The sequence below is a fragment of the Rattus norvegicus genome, chromosome 4 (genome assembly GCF_021556685.1).
Source record: "Rattus norvegicus strain SHRSP/BbbUtx chromosome 4, alternate assembly SHRSP_T2T, whole genome shotgun sequence".
Taxonomy (NCBI): domain Eukaryota; kingdom Metazoa; phylum Chordata; class Mammalia; order Rodentia; family Muridae; genus Rattus; species Rattus norvegicus.
In genome coordinates this window covers 59,522,731-59,541,816 of record NC_141537.1, presented here as the reverse complement: position 1 = coordinate 59,541,816, position 19,086 = coordinate 59,522,731, and the positions used below count along the sequence as shown (strand labels likewise).

General features: G+C 43.0%; 1 protein-coding gene across 16 annotated transcripts in view; it reads right to left on the bottom strand.

The window, feature by feature from the left end:
* Nrf1 (nuclear respiratory factor 1) overlaps positions 1–19,086 on the bottom strand; it is a 105,300-nt gene that overhangs the window by 35,258 nt on the left and 50,956 nt on the right. For all 16 annotated transcript variants that reach the window (XM_087657197.1, XM_087657210.1, XM_087657200.1 and 13 more), the window contains 3 exons: positions 17,653–17,779; positions 13,078–13,218; positions 1,010–1,168 (listed from right to left, as the gene is read on the bottom strand). In XM_087657197.1, coding sequence (XP_087513323.1) covers positions 1,010–1,168; positions 13,078–13,218; positions 17,653–17,779 — 427 coding nt within the window. The remainder of the gene's footprint in view (positions 1–1,009; positions 1,169–13,077; positions 13,219–17,652; positions 17,780–19,086) is intronic.

Here is a 19,086-nt window from a genome sequence, read left to right as displayed (position 1 = left end):
TGCATTTATCAAACCTTGATTAGAGTTAATTTCTTAGGATTTCCCATAAAATTATTCTGGAGCAAAGCAATTGATGGCTTCCTGTCCTTCCTTCCTAACCAAGGTCTGATTTCGCTTTTATGTCCTATTCCAAACTGAGGCCAAACTCTCCAATTTCTCATAAGAGGTAACTCACTGATCAAGATGTATCTATTATGGCTCTTTGTATGTATGTATATGTATCTGTGTGTGCCTGTGTGAGTGTATCCTACATGTGTGAAGGTTCCCATGGCAGTCACAAGAGAGTGCTGGATCTCTGTAACTAGAGCTACATGTGGTTGTGAGCCACCTGACCTGAGTGCTGGGAACTGAACTCAGGTCCTCTGCAAGATCAGCAAGCACTCTTTTTTCTTTCTTTTTTTTTAAAAGATTTATTTATTATAAATAAGGACAATGTAGCTGTCTTCAGACACACCAGAAGAGGGCATCAGATCTCATCACAGATGGTTGTGAGCCACCATGTGGTTGCTGGGATTTGAACTCAGGACCTCTGAAAGAGTAGTCAGTGCTCTCAGCCATCTCTCCAGCCCCAGAAAGCACTCTTAACCACTCAACTAGCTCTGTAGTGATTTGTTTGTTTTTCTGTTTTCAGGTAGGTTTGGTCTAGAACTCACTATACTGGAGATTCTCATGCGCTGGTCTCCGGAGTCCTAGAGTTACAGATCTGTGCCATCAAATCTGCTCAACAGTGGTTCTTGCTAATCAGAAGCAAGGCTATTTCTAAGCTTCCAAATGACTCTTACTTCCAAGTCTCTCTGGTTTAAAGCTTTTATAAAAGACAGCTATGAAGAAACAGATCTTTCTGTATACAGTGATGGGAGTAATGAACAGGAAGGGCTGTACATTGAAGAACATTCAACTTCTTTGGAGGAAGAGGTTTGACTATTATGAAATGTTCTGAGACTCTGTAGCAACAGAAGCTGAGGTAGGGATCCAGCACTGCAAACAATGGGCTACCCGAGGAACTTACCCTTTGCTTTTGCTCTTCTGTGCGGACGTCACTGCGGACATTGGCCCATGGGATGTCTTCTGGCCACCAGATAGGCTTGCAGCTTTCTTTCCCCCAGCCTGGTTTTCCCCGACCTGTGGAGTACTTGAGCATCTCTGGGATAAATGCCCGAAGCTGAGCCTGAAAGGCAAGAGCATGGTCATCGCAGAGACCTCAGGACCAACACATGGGATAGCACCTGGATTCCACATCCCCTCAGATCACCAAACACAGAGCATTCCTAGAAAATTCCAGAAAATTCTGAAAATTGCAAATGGGACTGCTCAGAGCTCCTTGCTTTCTACAGTTACTTCTGCTCCATGGATGACTAAGCAGGATATGTGTGTTGATTATAAAGTCCTTAAAAGCCACATTTGTAGACTTATTCTTAAAAGGACAACAATATCTATCTCCAAACTTGATTTCTGACTCTGGAGACACTAAGGGCTGATCTTCCTTGTAACTTCCGTGAGTTAACTGTCCATGTCCAGGTGCTGCTAACACTATTTTGGAGGTAGTAGTTAAGCAGACACAGGAGACCAGAAGTGAGCAGCAGGTTGAACCATTGTTATCTGTAGCCAAGATGACTCTGGAGTAGGACCTCCAGAGAATCGAGTGAAAGAAACCACAACACTAAAGAGTGTATTAGATTCATGAAGAGGTAGATGCTTATAAGATCTGTGAAAAGAAATTGCTTTTCCAGTTTGTAAAGTTAAAACAACCCGAGAGTTATACCAAGCTCCCTAGAAGCAGCGTGCACAAGGCCTGGAGTCAGACGGAACAATGTCTACATGGAGTACATGATGGGCTTCACTTTGGAAAGCTGACTGGGATTCACCAGGCTTAACCATAGTCAGTCGACACACTGAATCCTGGAACAGGAACCAGTGCACACACATGGAAGACAGTCTGTGCTGCCGATATTTTTCAGCAGCTTTGATGATGTGGGGCGAGAAAAGCAGTTTATCAAGTTAAAACCTTAGATCCTGCCCTTACCAAGAACACATCTGTGCTGCCTGTGCACTGTAAAGCCAGAGTGAGAGGACCATTTTGAGCAAGGAGTCAGAATCAAGAACCTGGCTATAGCCGCAGTAACTAAACAGTAAAGTAAAAGGGTAGATGGGGGATTTAAGAATTAGTTGTAGAGAATGAGTATGCCAATACTGTATGTAATAGTATCTCCTAGGCCTTCTTATAGTTCTTTTTATTATAAATATGGAATCTCATTATACCAGTAGATAATAAAATAGTTATACAGTAGGGGACCATGGAGGCAAATCATCTATGTTTATATTATAAAGGCAGGCCTGGTTACTTTGTGGACTGTGCCACTTCATCTCTTCCCAAGTGCTTCCTGCTCACACATCTCCTGCCTAGAGGCTATGCTAACACCCTCCGTGTATACTTGGCTCTGAGGGATCAAACGGCAGGCAAAGAGAGTGTATCCATTTGCAGAGCCACACTATCAGCTGACTCAGGAGGCTATTCCTTCAGTTATTTTAAGAAAGTACATCTCAAAGTCATTTTTTCCTTTATCCTAGTTTTTTGACTGTCTTTTCTAGCCTCAAGCAGAAAAGGACTCATATACATTTTATATTCCTTCATATATAAAAAGAGCTGTCTCAAATGCACAAGTGAAATAAACTGATACTACAAACTTAAAAGTTCCCTTTTTACTCCCATTAATAACCACCCGCAAAAAGAGACTTTTAAACTGTCCCAAATAAATGTTGAGACTTTTAAAAAGACTTAGAGGGAACTTCTCTTAAAAAATACCAATAATAATGAATAGAGTAGAAGATTCATTTTATCTGTCTACCCCTCCACCTATCTATCTATCCTCTCCACCCCTACTCCCCCTCTCTCAGCCTGGCTTTGAACTTTGAGTTTCTTTCCTCAGCTTCCTCAGTGCTAAGACTACAGGTATAGATGATCATGCCTGACCAGAAAGAGAATGACTATATGGGGAAGATCAGTTACCAGTTGTCCAGTATAGAAAGAGTTAAGTAATTTCTTTCCAGAATTTGACTCTGTGTCTTCCCTGCCAGTTGGGTTAATTAGTGGTCCTGGAGAGTTTGGGAAAGCAAGCTTCTCGATGTGCTTGTTAAGGAAGGTCTGTGTGTAATCCACAGGGACACAATCAACAGGATCTTACTTCTCAGGCTGTCTTTAATTGGGCTAGAATAAGCTTGCTTGGCTGCTCTCACCCTGACTTAGGTCTCTCTGTGAGTCTAAAGGGCCCTAGGCTGCCCAGTAAACGTATTCCAAGCACAGTAGAAAATACTGCTCCTTCCAGGGTACAACCAGAAAGAAAAGCTATCAAATTCATGTTAAAGATTATAGGAGCTAGGAGAGAGCCCACAGTGAAGAACACTGGTTGCTCTTCCAGGGGACCCAAATTTGATTCCTATTAACCCCATGGTAGTTCTTAAGTCTGTTAAGTACCATCCCAGGGGAACCCAATGCCCTCTTCTTGTATCTACAGGCACTACACGCATGTGGTGCACATACACCCACATACAAAAATAAAGATTAGGTGGAAAGTAAAGTGGACATGGTGACATATGTCTGCAATCCTCAGGAGGCAGAGGCAAGGGATCAGTTCAATGCTATCCTTAGCCAGGGCAGCCTGGACTACATGATACCCAGTCACAAAAAGCCACACATACATTACAGATGGTTTTAAAATAAAAAACTTTCTAAAATGCTAAGCAGCCTAATTTAAGGACTGGAGACATGCTGATAAATGGAAGGTGGAGAATTTCATTAGCATTTAAGATGTGGGCTTCCAATTAGTATCTGGTTATAAAACAAAAGCCTAAACTAGCTAAAATAAAACGACTCCTCTATGCTAGAAAACTGCCATTTGTAAATTCAGTTATTTATCTGCTATTCAGCAAATGTATTATTCTTAACTCATGCTAAAATAGCATTTGCCACTCAGTCTCTCAGGGATATTTGAGCCTCAATTGTAAGAAAAGAATTTTCAAGTTACCGTGTCTAACAATTCCACCTCTACTGGTCAGATAATACAAATCACATCTGTGAATTAGGTATTTTCAGATTCAATTAACTGTGAGGCAAATACTCAGGGTAAAAAGAAAGCATTACTTGTACTAAGTATGTACTAACTGGTCTTTTCTATAGTCATTTCTTAGGTAATACAGCCAACAGTTACTTACATGGCACTTACACTGGATCATATACATTGCGGTAGATAGGTAATGCAGAGGTGATTAAAGTCTATAGAGAGGTTCAGGTAGATCTCATTAGACACTATGAGAGCATGTGTGGATTTGGGTATCTGGGGTGGGTCCTCTATGGACATTGAGGACAACTGTGTAACACATAAAGAAAGGAGCAGATATTAAACCGTGCAGGAAGGTTAAGATTTCTATAGTCTACAAGAAAGTCATGATGTGGCAGAGAAGGTAAACTGGAGATTATTTTTATGTCTGTGTGTATAATCCATGCCTCCTGTCTCTGACTCCGATCTCTCTGAAAAAGAGTGTAGATTTGGATTCAGATCCACACAGCCTTCTCCCTCTGAGACACATGTGGAACTTGCAGGTTGACACACCAGTTATATCCAAGTGTGTACTCCAAGGGCACCGGAGAACTAGAGCCCAGTGATTTCTTTACTCATTCTCTGGAATATTTGCACTACCACCTTGGTTCAGAGATGATGAAAGCAGCTAATCCTTGTGCGAAATTCAGTTGCCTACAATTGCCACACAAACACAGGCCTATCTTGAGCACTGGTTTTCTCAATCTTATTCCCTCGCTACTCAAAGCTCACTGCCATAGAAAACACGGGAAGAGCCAATGTGAAACAGTGACTTCAGAATGAGTGAGGTCAAGGACTGGCAGGTGATTCACCTATTCACAACTTCTTCAGACAAGCCACGCTCTGCTTTTCTTACTCTCAGGTGGGTCAGTCTCTGTGGGCTTGTGGTGAACCACACACTAAAGTAACAGCCTAGCTTGCCTACCAGATCAGTGTCCTGATTAGAGTGATGAACACCTTCCCCTGTAGGCCAAATTCTACCCATTTCATTAGCATACACTAGAAAGGCGGGGCTGTTACTAAGAAATCAACAGTACAGGTTGGTGCGTGCTGTGTGATGTGCTTCTTCCAACTCAACATCTCCCTCCCGACACATGACTGTGCTCACGGTGTCTTCTTCTCTGGCAGTTGCCAATACCTGTTCCTCAGGTAGTGAACCATTCTTCTTCTTCTTTTTTTTTTTCCTAAATTTTATTTATTTCATGTATGTGAATACACTACAGCTGTCTTCAGACACACCAGAAGAGGGCATCAGATCCCATTACAGATGGTTGTGAGCCACCATGTGGTTGCTGGGAACTGAACTCAGGACCTCTGGGAGAGCAGTCAGTGCTCTTAACCGCTGAGCCATCTCTCCAGCCTGTGAACCATTCTTCTTGAGAGGCATTTAAGTTCTCTAGGGAGTTTGATGCTGCCTCCCCTAGACCCCACTGCTTTTCCTCCTCAAACTCAGAGACCTGCTTGCCTCTGCCTCCTGAGTAACCGGCTAAAAGCAGGCACGTGTCAACAGTGTGCACACCTTAGGAAGAAACTGTGGAAAGTGAAACTGCTGGTTAACGGAACTCACACTCAACACTGACAGGTACTACCTTGCCCTCTCCCACTCCAGGTGACACACACACTTGACCTATGTGTGTAGGTGTTTCTCCAGTAAGCACGTCTGTACTACATGCATGCACGCCTAGTGTACACAGAAGTCAGAAGGCGGAATTGGATTCCCTGGAATTGGAGTTACAGAAGATGTAAATTGCCATGGGTTAAGAATTGATCCCAGGTCCCCTACAGGCCCCACTGCTCTTACGCTGAGCCACCTCTTCAGTCAAACTTCCGACATGCTCTTCATTTCTTTCTTTCTTGATAACCAATTACTGAGCTTTCTGGTTTGAGTTTATCTGATATGGAGGAAAGAGTTCCCTAGTTTAATTTTTATTATTAGCGAGTTGATTTTTTTATATATATTTGCTGGTTATTCTTTCAGTCAGTTATTTATAATGCTTTGCCTACTTTTTATTTTTTTCTTAACTTGAAAGAAGCATAAATTTGTTCTGCATATTTATTCTTTATCATATAAGTTGCAAATATTTCCTTGGTTTTATTTTGTCCTAAATGTATAATGTCCTTGGTCATCATTCCTTTCCTTAGCATTCTTGAATATACTTTATGCTTCTCTGCTTAAAATACAGTCTGTCCTATTTAAGAACATATCACATGGTTTGGATTGTTTTATTGAGGGTGCTGTCCTGGAACTCACTCTGCAGACCAGGATGGTCTCGAACTCAGAGATCCACCTGCCTCCTAGGATTAAAGGCATGTGGCACCACATCCAGCTTATATCACATATTTTAAAAATTATGATTGATTTATCTTCTGTCTGCTGTGTGTGCTATGGCATGGGTCTGAGGTATTGGACTTCAGCTGTGTGGGGCGCAGGCAAGTGTTCCCACCTGTTGAGCTGACTTGTGGTCCCCACACCATATATGTTTTTTTTTTTTTAAATCCTAATCTGCCTGATTTTTTAAAAAAGATGTGTGTGTGACACACATACACACACACACACACACACACACACACACACACACACACACACAGGTTCTGGCTATTTGAACATAGGTTCTCATACTTGTGTGACAAGCTCTTTACACACCAGAGCATCTCCCCAGCCAGGTGGAGGGCATAGAGGAAGATGTCTGTCTATCCCTTTTGGTGGTACTTCAGCTTAAACCTAGGGTCTGGTGCATGCTAGGCAAGCCCTCTACCACTGAGCTATATCCCCATCCCCTGTAACTGGTATTTTGTAAATCAGGGCATGTCGGGGCATACATTCATAACTTCGGATAGTAAGAAAAGCCTGCTGGGTGTGGTAGCATACATCTGAAATCCTAGCACTTGGGAGTCAGAGGCAGGAGGATCATGAGTTCAATCCCAGCTTGCCTGAGTTACAAGACATTCCACCTATAAATAAGGAAGCCTGCTTTGCATGGAGGCGTGGCTTGGGACTTAAAAAAAACAAAAAACAGTGGGGGTAAGACACAATCTGAGGGGTTAACACTACAGCTATTTGAGTCTATTCCAGCCACAAAATTTCAGACTTAGCTGGCCTCAAGTATGACCCATATACCTAGGTTTTAAATTCCCCAGGTGAATTAGTGAAGACCACCAGACTTACATTTTAATCCAGCTCCTCCTTTCTCTCCTTAAACTGCTTTATATACAACATAAAATCTACTACCTTAACACAGACACAATTGGGGGACACTTACTGTACTCACTTGTTGTTTGATACCCCTGCGAGTTCCAGAATCTTATTATCCCAAACAGAAACTGTTGAAATCTTAACACCCATTTGGACTCTCCCCCTCCCTGGTAACCTTTTCTCTCCTTGTTACCACTATGGCTTTCCCTATTAGAGACTACCTTATTCCCTTTATTTCACTTGGCAAATGTGCACTACAGTTAGCATAGAAATGACCACACCCATGTTTTATCAAAACAAAATAAAACCCTTGACAAACTCTAACAGCAGACGAACTGTTTTCTAAGGAGAATGATCAATACTGTGTGTGATTAACCCTTCCCGATGGAGCGCCTGCTGTGTGAACAACTTCAGAAGGCTTTCCTGAAACCTGCGAATTACTGCCCAGTTGCATCATTGCTCCAGGGACAAAGATGGCCCCAATGAGAGCACAAAGGAGGACAGAAAGTTCAAGGGGGCAGGGAGAAGAGCCACCGGAAAGAGTGATCCCGGGCAGGCTTTTCAGGGACGATTCTGGAATGCCTTCCATAATAAGGGTACCATATCCTTTCAAATACAGCTCTCCCCAAAATGTATAACTTCTCCAGAATATGGGAGTTCTACCCCACAGAACTGTGACAATGAGAGCGAACTCCTCTCCCTGACCCACCAAATAGCTTTAGTTGGCTAGAAAGTCACTATGGAGACCAGGCTGTGCTCAAATTCAGAGAGCCACCAGCCCCACTCCTACCTCCCAAATGCTGGGTTAAGGGCTGTGAGGCTTCTCCTCCAAGAAGACTGTTTACAGTTTGTGGAAAATACTCAGGAAACAATGTATTTCTGGCTCCAGGTGCCCTTGAGAACCAGCAGCTGGGGCTGGCATCACTGAGCTGGACACCCTCCAACTCCACATCTACTGATCATAGTGAGCACCTGAGAAGCACAGATGGAGCCACTCTCTAGAGCCTGATCTGTTATACCTAGACCACCTTGCTAACAAGACCTGCCTATTTTCTGAAAAACACGTCATGTACAGTAGCACACACCTATAGTATCTACTACCTGGGAGGCTGAGGCAGGAGAATTTCTTGAGCTCAAAGGTTCATGACCTTCTGAGTATTAATTCTAACACCTGGGAGGCAGAGCAGGTTTGAGAGCTTAAGGCCAGCCTGGTCACTTAGTGAAACTCAGATTCAAGGGGGAAAAAAGTTCAAGTCTACTTTTGGCTACATTGAACCCAATCCACCCTGAAAAATGGTCACTCTGCTAAACCTTATTTTAACCTTCTCAAATTTTTATGTAAGAGTTCTTTAAAAAGAGAATTCTTCCTTCTCCTCTCCTGTGTGTGTGTGTGTGTGTGTGTGTGTGTGTTCATGACAAGGTCTCTCATACTGCCAGGCTGTCCTCAAACTTGCTTTACAGCTGAGGCTGGCCTTGAGCTTGAACTTCTAGTCCTCCTGCCTTCACCTCCTAAGCCCCGAGGTTACAGAAGTTCACCATCACACTTGGGCAAGAACTATACCTTCAAAATAAAGCAAAAAAGATGAGAAAAACCCAAAGGACAACAACAGCAAAGTCCTGGCCCAGCTGTGCGTCCTGAATCCAGGGCAGTCAGTTCTGGATGATGTTCAACTGCTCAGTTCTACTTGCATGAGCCAATTTCCAATGTTTAAATGGAAAAGAAAGGGAAACTGCTTGACTTAGCAGTTCAGAATACTTACTGCTCTTGCAGAGAACTGCAGGGTAAAAGTGTTTTCTGGTTTCTATAAGCATCTGCATATATATATACACACACACACACACACACACACACACACACACACACCCACACACACACACCCCACACACACACATATATTCTCTTTCTCTCTGCCCCTCAACAAAGAAAAATAAAGTCAATTGCATCTGAGTGTGGTGGAACATGCCTTTAATTCCAGCACAGAGAAGGTGAATTTCTGTCAGTTTGAGGCCAGCCTGATATACATAGCAAATTCCAGGTAAGCCATGGAGACCCTCTCTCGAAACAAAGTCTTTGAGAAGAAATAAATGCTAGCAGTAATAATAAAATTGTGAGATGGTTTATTTTCTTTTTTCTTTTTTTTTTTCGGAGCTGGGGACCGAACCCAGGGCCTTGTGCTTGCTAGGCAAGCGCTCTACCACTGAGCTAAATCCCCAGCCCCGAGATGGTTTATTTTCAAAGCACTTTCTTTCACAATACCTAACTTTTACTTCCTCCAACTTTATGAGGCAGGAAGGCTCATAAAACTGAGGCTTAGAGGGCTGGAGGGATGGCTCAGTGGTTAGAGCACTAGCTGCTCTTACAGAGGTCCTGAGTTCAATTCCCAGCAACCACATGGTGGCCCACAACCACCTGTAATGAGATCTGATGCCCTCTTCTGCTGTGTGAGCAGCAGCATGCTCAGATACATAAAACAAACAAACAAATCTTTAAGAAAAAAAGCGAGGCCTAAATAAAGTTGATATACAGTAGTGCTTGGACTAGAAACTAGATTTTAGCATTCTTATAAAAACAAGTAAACTATCTAATTTACAGAGGGTCAATAAAGCTAACATGAAGCCAGCATGAAATGAGTCTCCTTGGATGATTCAGAACATATTTCAGGTCTGTACACAGACTCCTGTACGTTAGCTCCATATAAACATGAGTCCCTCCACTCATAAAGTATGGTTATGATAGTTAACAGAGACGTCTGGTTAACAGAGCATTATCTATAGTATAGTCCACGGACTTGATCACTTGGCTTTTTACGGCTTCAGTCATATCTGAACCGTGCTTACTGTCTCTCTCTCTCTCTCTGTCTCGTGTGTGTGTGTGTGTGTGTGTGTGTGTGTGTGTGTGTGTGTGTGTGTGTGTGTATGAGACGACAAATGGGCACCTCTGTGAAGAATGTAATAGTGTGCCTCCCAACACTTGATAGAGATCCAAAGTGGTAAAGAATTCACAACATTTTCTTCCCAAAATAAAGAAGAAAAATAAAATTTGGTCAAAGCAGAAACATTATCAAACTTGTACTCTAAAAATTCAAGTTAAATGTAAAAACTGAAAATTCTTTGATTTCTGTGATTATAAAAATACCCATTAAAAAGAAAACCCACAAAATTATTAATCCATGCTTCTTTACAAAAAAATGAAGACCACCCTATCACCATGCATAACTAATCACTTAACATTTCGATGTACATTCTTACAAACTTTAATGTACATACTTAGACATGTTTTGTGTATACATTTTGGAAAATAAGATCATTCAGCACTTTGTGTTCTCAGAATTAAAAAAATCTAGCCTTTGAAAAAAATGGAAAATAGTAAAGCAATAATCTTCTAAAATTAGGTATACAAGATATGCAACATTACAAGCAGTTTCTGTCTTCCAGGTACTATTTTACTGTAATAGAGAACAGTCTTTTAAGTATCCTATAGGTTGCTGAATAGTAATTAGCCTGGTCATCTTTGAGCCATGGTATGCCTCCTCCCATGTAAGTAATTGGCATTCCTGTTATAATTAAACCACTATTAAATTCTATATTCCCGAACGTTTCCTGTTGTAAGTAATGCTGTCACAACAGTAAACACTATCGCTGCTTCTCTAAAGAGCAACCCACACACCTTTTAAAGATTATTTATACTGCTTATTTTTCATTATGTGTACACATCCGTATGACGGTACGCAGAGGCTGTCAGGTTCTGGAGCTGGAGATCTAGGTAGTCCTAAGCTGCCGAAAACACAGTTGCTGAGAAGCAAATTCAGGCTAAACATCTGAGCCATCTGTCCACACTGGACATGCACACTTTACACGTCGCTCTGTACTCCCAAGCAGCCTCCTAGGAAGTGTGCCCGCTTATATTCTCATGGACAGTGGCGGGGAGTGCTTTTTCCCATGCCTTTTGTCTATCCAGGCTTAGTGTGAAATTAAACACTCTTTTTGCAACTATTAAAAGTGAAAAGCTTTAAGATAATTGAACATATAGAGGAATTTGGCTCAGCTTAAGATAAAAATGTCTGAGGAAAGCAGAGTAAGAGGCCAAGGAAGAAAATACCAGTATCTGAACATTGTCTCAACACTTAGAAATGTCCACTCGGGTCTTTTAGCACCCTACTTACTCCTTTTCACATTGTAATTTTTAAATGTCTGTTTATTTATTATGGGGGGCATTACCACAGAGCACACAGGGAGGTCAGAGGACAACTTTTGGGGGCCAGTTCTCTCCTTCTACCATGTGAACTCTGGAGACTGGATTCAGGTTGTCAGGCTTGGTGGCAAGTGCCTTTAACCATGTCATAGAGCACTTTAAAACTATTTGTTCTGTTTTGTTTTCCATCCTCCCCTGCAGTCAGAAGGGAAGGAGGGATTGCATGGCAGTCACCCAGGCTTACAACGAAGGCTGTCTAGTTGGGGATGAGGGTCAGCTTTCCTTGGATCTGCTCTGTGCTGTGCTGTTTACCAAGCATGCGGCATGGAATGGAGCACACAGAGGTTCCCATCTCTGCTTTCCACACAGTGACCGCTCCGTTTTCTGTGGCTGCTCTTCATGAAAACCAGCATTTAGGCATGTCTGTCATCATCAAAACCTTGGGCCGTTTCAGCTAACACAGCAAACATGGCAGTGAGGGAGAAAACCCATCACAGAGGAGGGTTCACACTAGTATCCCACACCAGAGGTTCAGCTAGCTCTTCATGCACTTTACGACTATGAGGTGGAGGACATTCTTAAAATTAGCCACGCAAAACGGCAGCAGCAACAGAGCAGCACAGCCACTGTGAGAGGACAGACAGGGTGTGCCTTTCCTTCTGAGCAAGGACCGAGAGATGACTCTTCATGTTCACAGAACATTCCACGCTCCAAAATCCAAGAGATCACGGTTCAGGTTTAGAGCTTTTCGTTTTAAAAGGCAGGGTCTCACTATGTATTCCAGGCTAGCCCTGAGCTCTTTCTCCTGCACCTATGCTCAGGTGCTGGGATCACAGCCCATGTGACACCGAATTCAGCTCTGGCTTTAAACTTAGAAAGTGCAAAGCTGTTTCTCTTCAGTCTCTGGTTCAGACCCATTGAAGGCCCCTACTCTATTGAATTTGGCTTTGTTCCAATATTCTTAGACTATTTACTGAACAGGCACTGTTGCTTACAGGGCACGAGAGTTTAGGTGTTGAACAGCTCAATTGAGCAGCAATAAAAAATAAAGTCATTGCTCTAAAATTCTACCTAGAGAAACAGAACAAACCAAAACTTAGTAAATAAGCCAGCTTTAGTCCTAGCACTTGGAGGCTAAGTCCTGCCTTAGCCTCAACTGCTCTGAGTTTGAGGCCAGCCTGGCCTACACAGCAAATTCTGGGCCACCCAAGCTACATAGAGCAATCCAAACTCAAAACCGTGGGGGTGGGAATGGGGAGGAACAGAGGAGCCGCCTAGCCTGCTAAACTTGTCTCCCTTGACTGTGAGTCCTCAAACTCTCAACAGTGTCCAGTCAAACTAACCCCAGGCAGAAAGTTTCCTTCACTAGCACAGAAACCAGGGTTAAAGGAGCACATGGGTAACAGAGAGGAGGGAGCTTGTGTGTGCTGAGTCAGGATGCTCCTCCTGGGACTTGGTCTTACCCAAGGCTGCCACACACTTCAGTCTGTGTCTCAAGCTCTGGTCACATCACCAAAGACAAAGCTAGAAAAGAGGAGAGGCCCGCCCACATCTGCATCTCATATCTTTGCACCTCCTCCTCATCTCCTGCCTGGTACCTGGGTCATCTTGTCCACAGAGACTGGAATCCCATCGATGGTGAGAGGGGGCAGTTCTGAATTAACCTCCTGTGGCGCAGGGGCGTGCTCTGCCAGCGCAGACTCCAGGTCTTCCAGGATCATGCTCTTGTACTTGCGCACCTGCAGGGAATTAAGGGCAGAAGTAAACAAGATGCTCAACAGCCAGGGAGGGCCGGTGCCAAGCAACAGGAAAGTGGGTGGGGCTGCTCTCTTCACTGCTGCAGAGCTCCAAGAAAAAACACTCCTCCAAGTAGAAGGTGAAAATACCCGTTGGCCCCAAAGACACCACACTGAACGGGATCAAATGAAAAGATGATGAAATTTTAGGCAACAGTGGTAGGAAGGAGCCAGTGGGGAAAGTCCACTGCTTCTCAGTTAAAGGCCATGTTTTCTCAAGCCACAGACATCTCTCACCTGCTCCAGATATAATGTAAATAGCATTCATTACTCTGCATTTCCCAGGCTAGTTGTGTCCCCAGTCACATCTAACTGACAGTTAAGTTAAAGTCATTTCCAGAGCTGAGGGCTTGCCTCTAAACGCTAATGTACTTGAAACTGCTGTCTATCACTATTATTATTTTGAGAAAGCCAGGGACCATACAGAAGATCCAAGTGCTCAAGTGGACTGAAATGAATGAGTGCAAAAAGCACCATTACTAGCAAGGCCCAAGGCTAGGGAGCTGCACTGGCTTCAAGTAATGGTTGGAGAGCGTGGTGAACTTCAAAGCCATGGTACCCCCTCTGTGTGTCAGTCCCATTCTGAATCGGACTGTATCCTTCACCGTTGTGGTGAAGCCCATCCTAGACAGCAGAACCTCCCGAGCCGCAGCACGGTGTGCATGTGCGTTCTTCCACTATGGGCAGAGGAGACACCACCAAAATGGGTCTACTCACTTAGAATGCAGGAGGGATGAGGACATCTTTAGGGATAATAAAGCTAGGAATTATGGAAATATAACTAGAAGGGATAGGAAATTAACTTGTTTTCAGGCTTTAAGGCATTCTCTTGAGGGTAGGAGGCACAAAATTTTGGCAAGAAGTTCCAACCATGTTTTCTGCTCAGTGAACTTACTGCCTTAATGGGGTCTCATTGTCATTGTGAGGTTCCAAAGAGAAAAATCACATATATCGTGCCTCACTGACCTCAACAGTAGTAACCAGTCCAGTTCCAAAGCCATAGAATCTTCCAGATAGGAGGACCAAGGGGAAGAAAGAAAAATAGTCCAAACACTAAATTCGATATAACGACTAATTCAAAAAAGTTTCAAATATCATCGCCAGCATATTATGACATAAGCATCTGGCACTATTAAGGCATTGTACAGGCTTCTATTTTCTGGGTTTTTATGCTTCTAATCCACAAAAGAAATAGGGGGATCGAACAAAGCCCGACTCTTCTAAATCTGGATTCTTTGAAATTACTGTATCAGGCTAAACTCATATAGGCTCACAGGAGAAATAAAAATGGTATAAAAACACTTTTGATCATGAGATGACACTGGCATTGAGAGACGGGAAAACCCTGGGCTATTACTATCATATTAGCCAGCAGCAAGTAAGTCACTTTTATGGATCAGGAAAAGTCATATTCTGGTATTTTGCTAAATTTAACAATGCTATAAATTCCTTAAACTACTGATTAAAAGAATGCTGATAGAGTTATGTTTTATAGCAATCTGCAACAAAATAATTTCAGGTGAACACAGAACCCTATCTAAGCTTGCGTAGTAACGCAGATCTCTCAGAATCAGCAAGCTGGTGTTTCAATGCTAGCTAGCCTCTCAATTCCCACACAGTGCACTCCTCACACCCCACCCGCAAATCTCAATCATAGTGCTTCTAAAACTGGTGGCCAGCCTCCTCACTGGTTTTTGCTTCTAGCAAATTCTTTTCTGCTTCTTACCCAAATAGTGTTTATTTTTCGAAGTCCAACTCAATTTCCACATATGCTCTGAAAAACCTTCTCTTTTTTTTTTTCTTTTTTTCCTTCTTTTTTTTTTCGGAGCTGGGGACTGAATCCAGGGCCTTGCGCTTGCTAGGCAAGCACTCTACCACTGAGCTAAATCCTCAACCCCTGAAAAACCTTCTCAAGTGTTCCAGTCTTGTTTTCCCGCCTTAAATTCTTAGTGTCAAATAGTCATGTCACTTAAATTGCTATCCCCAGAATACAGTGTGCACACCAATACATGAAACTGTGAGCAGAGACTAAATAAACATTTCCTTCCTTCCTTTCTCTCAGTTTTACAAGACAAGGTTTCTTTGTGTAGTTCTGACTGTAGACCAGGATAGCCTCAAACTCACAGAGATCTGCCTGCTCTTTTTCTCCCTTTCTTTTTAACATGTGTCATGAACTATTTCATGTGTTCAGACATAGAGAGGTAGGTGCATTACCAAATGTTCTTATGAACATCAAGGATAGACGGTTAGGCTTAGTACATTTACAGAAATCATTTGAATTCTAGAAACAGATTTACTACTGAAAAATTTAAAATTGGCCTTTAGTGGGGCTGGGGATTTAGCTCAGTGGTAGAGCGCTTACCTAGGAAGCGCAAGGCCCTGGGTTCGGTCCCCAGCTCCGAAAAAAAAAAACCAAAAAAAAAAAAAAAAAAAAAAAAAAAAAAAAAAAAAAATTGGCCTTTAGTCAGGTTAAAGGAAAAGAAAAAGATAAAGGTCTTGGACAAGATACTGATTCTTCTGAAGTTCTGAAGCTTTCTAAATTTGAGTCTTTGAAAGTTTCCATCAAAGATCTTTTTAAAAACTTACCCATACTCCATGGAGACCAAAGAGTGTCACCTGGAGCGTATAACTGAGGGCTGGGGATTCAAACTCAGGCCCTCAGGCTCGCATGGTGAGTGCTTTACCCACTGAGCAATCTTCCAGCCCCACAGTTACTATGATTAAACGTTTTGTATAAGTGAAGCTATTTTTAAAAACCCATATAAGAAATGAAGGACAGTTGCCTGATCTATCGGGGAGAGGAAATGAAATACAGGTAGCCCCTGACTTCCAGGTAGCTGGTGCTAACCCCAGAGCCCCCTCTGCCCCAGGGCTGTGTTCACTAGGCCCTAGCAAACGCTATAGATTTCTGGCTCTGACTGAAGAGCTTTACCTTCAGAAGCCCTGGAAAAAATTCTGGGAGGTTTTCACTTTGTTATCAAGAAAATATTTCAGGTTATTCCTATAAAGCTCCAGAAAGCCTATGGTTTGCACAGAGCCCCACGCTGCCCTAAGAGTACAGCAGCCAGTGACTGAGCTCCACTCTGCCCCAGCTCAATGCTCTTTACACCACTTCCCTGAGCAGTTGTCATGGGGGGACAGTCAGCTTTAATGTCTGTCTGTCCCCAGTGAAGAAGGTATTGCTGGCCTTATTCAACACAGAAGACACTGAGGAATCCATCCAGTTGGTGGATTCTTTTTTTTTTTTTTTTTTTTTTTTTTAAAATTAGGGACACGAAGCGACGGCCCAGTTAATACCGATGGCTGTTCTTCCAAATGATCTGTGTTCAAGTCTCAGCACCCAGCCGCAAGGTAACTTACAACTGTAACTCTAGTGCAGGGCACTTCATGCCCTTTCCTGGTCTCTAGGAGCACACATACACATGAGGCACAAACTCACAAGACATAAACACATACATAAACAAACAAATATAAAACTATGTAGACCGGGCTGGCCTTGACCCCACTTGCTTCTCCTGCTGAGTGCTGGGAATAAAGACACATGTAACCATGCCCGCTAAGCCAACTTCAACAAAAAGGCAAAAGAGATTTTTTTTTTTTTTTTTTTTTTGGTTCTTTTTTTCGGAGCTGGGGACCGAACCCAGGGCCTTGTGCTTCTTAGGCAAGCGCTCTACCACTGAGCTAAATCCCCAACCCCGGCAAAAGAGATTTTTAAATATCCAAATACTTGGTTAATAAAATGCTTCCAATTTGCCTTATAAAATTAACATCCTGGAGTCATCTAGTGTTTTGCTTCAGATATAAAGCAAAATTTCACATTGGTTCTTTTTTTAAAAGGTATCTAATTTAGCTCAGGATGACCTTGAACTCGCTCTGTAGCCAGCTAACCTTGAATACCCGATCTTCCTGCCTCTGCCTCCTGACTGCTGGGATTACAGGCATGTACTACAATTGGGAAGGTGCTTAGGATGGAACCCAACTTCATGTACACTAGGCAAGGGCTCTACCAACTGGGCTACATCCTCAGCCCGGCACTGGTTTCTTAAATAAAATATTAATACATTGCTTAAGTAGAAACAGTAATGATCCTTTAAAAAAATTATCATTATATTATACCCAAAGCATGAAACAGCTTTGGCCACCAAGTCAAGCATCAAGCTAGGTTCAACAAAGGCCTGCCATCTGCTGCTCTCGACTGAAGACCACTAATAAGGTGTCTTTCTGACCACTGCATGGGGCTGATCCTGATCCTATCTGTTTCAATCTGCATAAGCCAAGCGCCTCCTTCCATACCTGAGCACTGACCTGGAAAGAAGAAGAAATGCCGAAGTCTACACAAAGCAGAGGGCGTCTGGGAGCAGCTCAGATCTGACTTACCACATTCTCCAAAGGTGCTGCGCCAAACACCTTAAAGACAGGGTTGGGTTTGGAGGGTGAGATGCAGAGAACAATGGCTTGCTGTCCCACTCGTGTCGTATATTCATCTAATGTGGCTCTGAGTTTCCTGAACAGAATGAAAACAAAAGGTTATGGTGTCAGAGAATACCGTGATGGAGTCAGAGCAAGCTTACCGAGTGGAGACAACTGTGATGAGAAGTGTTCCAAAATAGGAGAACGGAGGGAGAGAGAAGTGCGGAAGTCTGTCAGGGAAAGCATGTACATATGCTCTTAATCCCACATGCATGTATTGGGTATGCCTCAGGATGCAGGCACAATGGCTTTTAATATAGTAAGTTACAACTTTCTCCCCCAGAGGTGAGGTCCTCTATATAGCTGGTTGTCCTAGAACTCGATATATCGACCAGGTAGGCCTTGAACATGTAAGAGAACCACCTGCCTCAGTCTCCCAAATGCTGTGATCAAAGATGAATCCCACATTCAGCCAAGTTTCAACACCAATTATTTCTATCCACATCAAGGATGACTACCCAGATGTCACTTTCAGACTTATTTTATGTCTCTATAATTCACAGAGGTGGCCCAGGTGACTAACCTCTTTTACTGACATGACCCTTTACTCATTTCACATAAATATATTTTAGCCAAATGCTTTTGAATGCTGTGGGTCAGCATGATGGCTCGGTGGTAAAGGAGCTTACTGCTAAGCCTGAGAACCTAAGTATAGTCCAGATAAGAGCCACCAGAAGTCACTCTCTGGTCCCAGACGTGTACCATGTCATTTGTACCCAAGACCCCAACGCCCACACAGCAAACACATAGGGGAAAGTACTGTGGCTTCAGATTTAGTTAGTTAGATTTTTTTTGGAGGACCTCATGTAGCCCAGGCTGGCCATAAATTCCTGTCCTCTGCCTCGGTCCTCCACGTGCTAGGTTTGCAGGTGAACACCACCATGCCTAGCTATGGCTTTATATTTTATTGTGATGTATACACACTGTTCTACTTAGCTTTAACCGTCAACTTGACACAGCCTGAAGTCACCTGAGAAGGCAGTATCATGAGCAACTGCTAGATTAGACTGGCCTGTGAGCACGTCTTGACTGCTAATTGATACAGGAGGACTCAGGCCATAGTAGACAGTGCCATTCTTTGGACAAGTGGGATTTCGGTATACACCTTTAATTCCAGCACTTGGGGAACAGACACAGGCAATCTTTGTAAATTCAAGGCCAACTTGGGCTATTTGGTGAGTTCCCACATAGCAAAAAATAATAAAAATTAAAAGTGCAAATACTAAGATTACAAAACAAAACTCATAAAGCCTAGAAGCAAGCAAGCAAGCAGCATTCCTCCATGGTTTCTGCCAAGCTCTGGCTCTGACTTCCCTCACTGATAACCTTGACCTGAAGGGT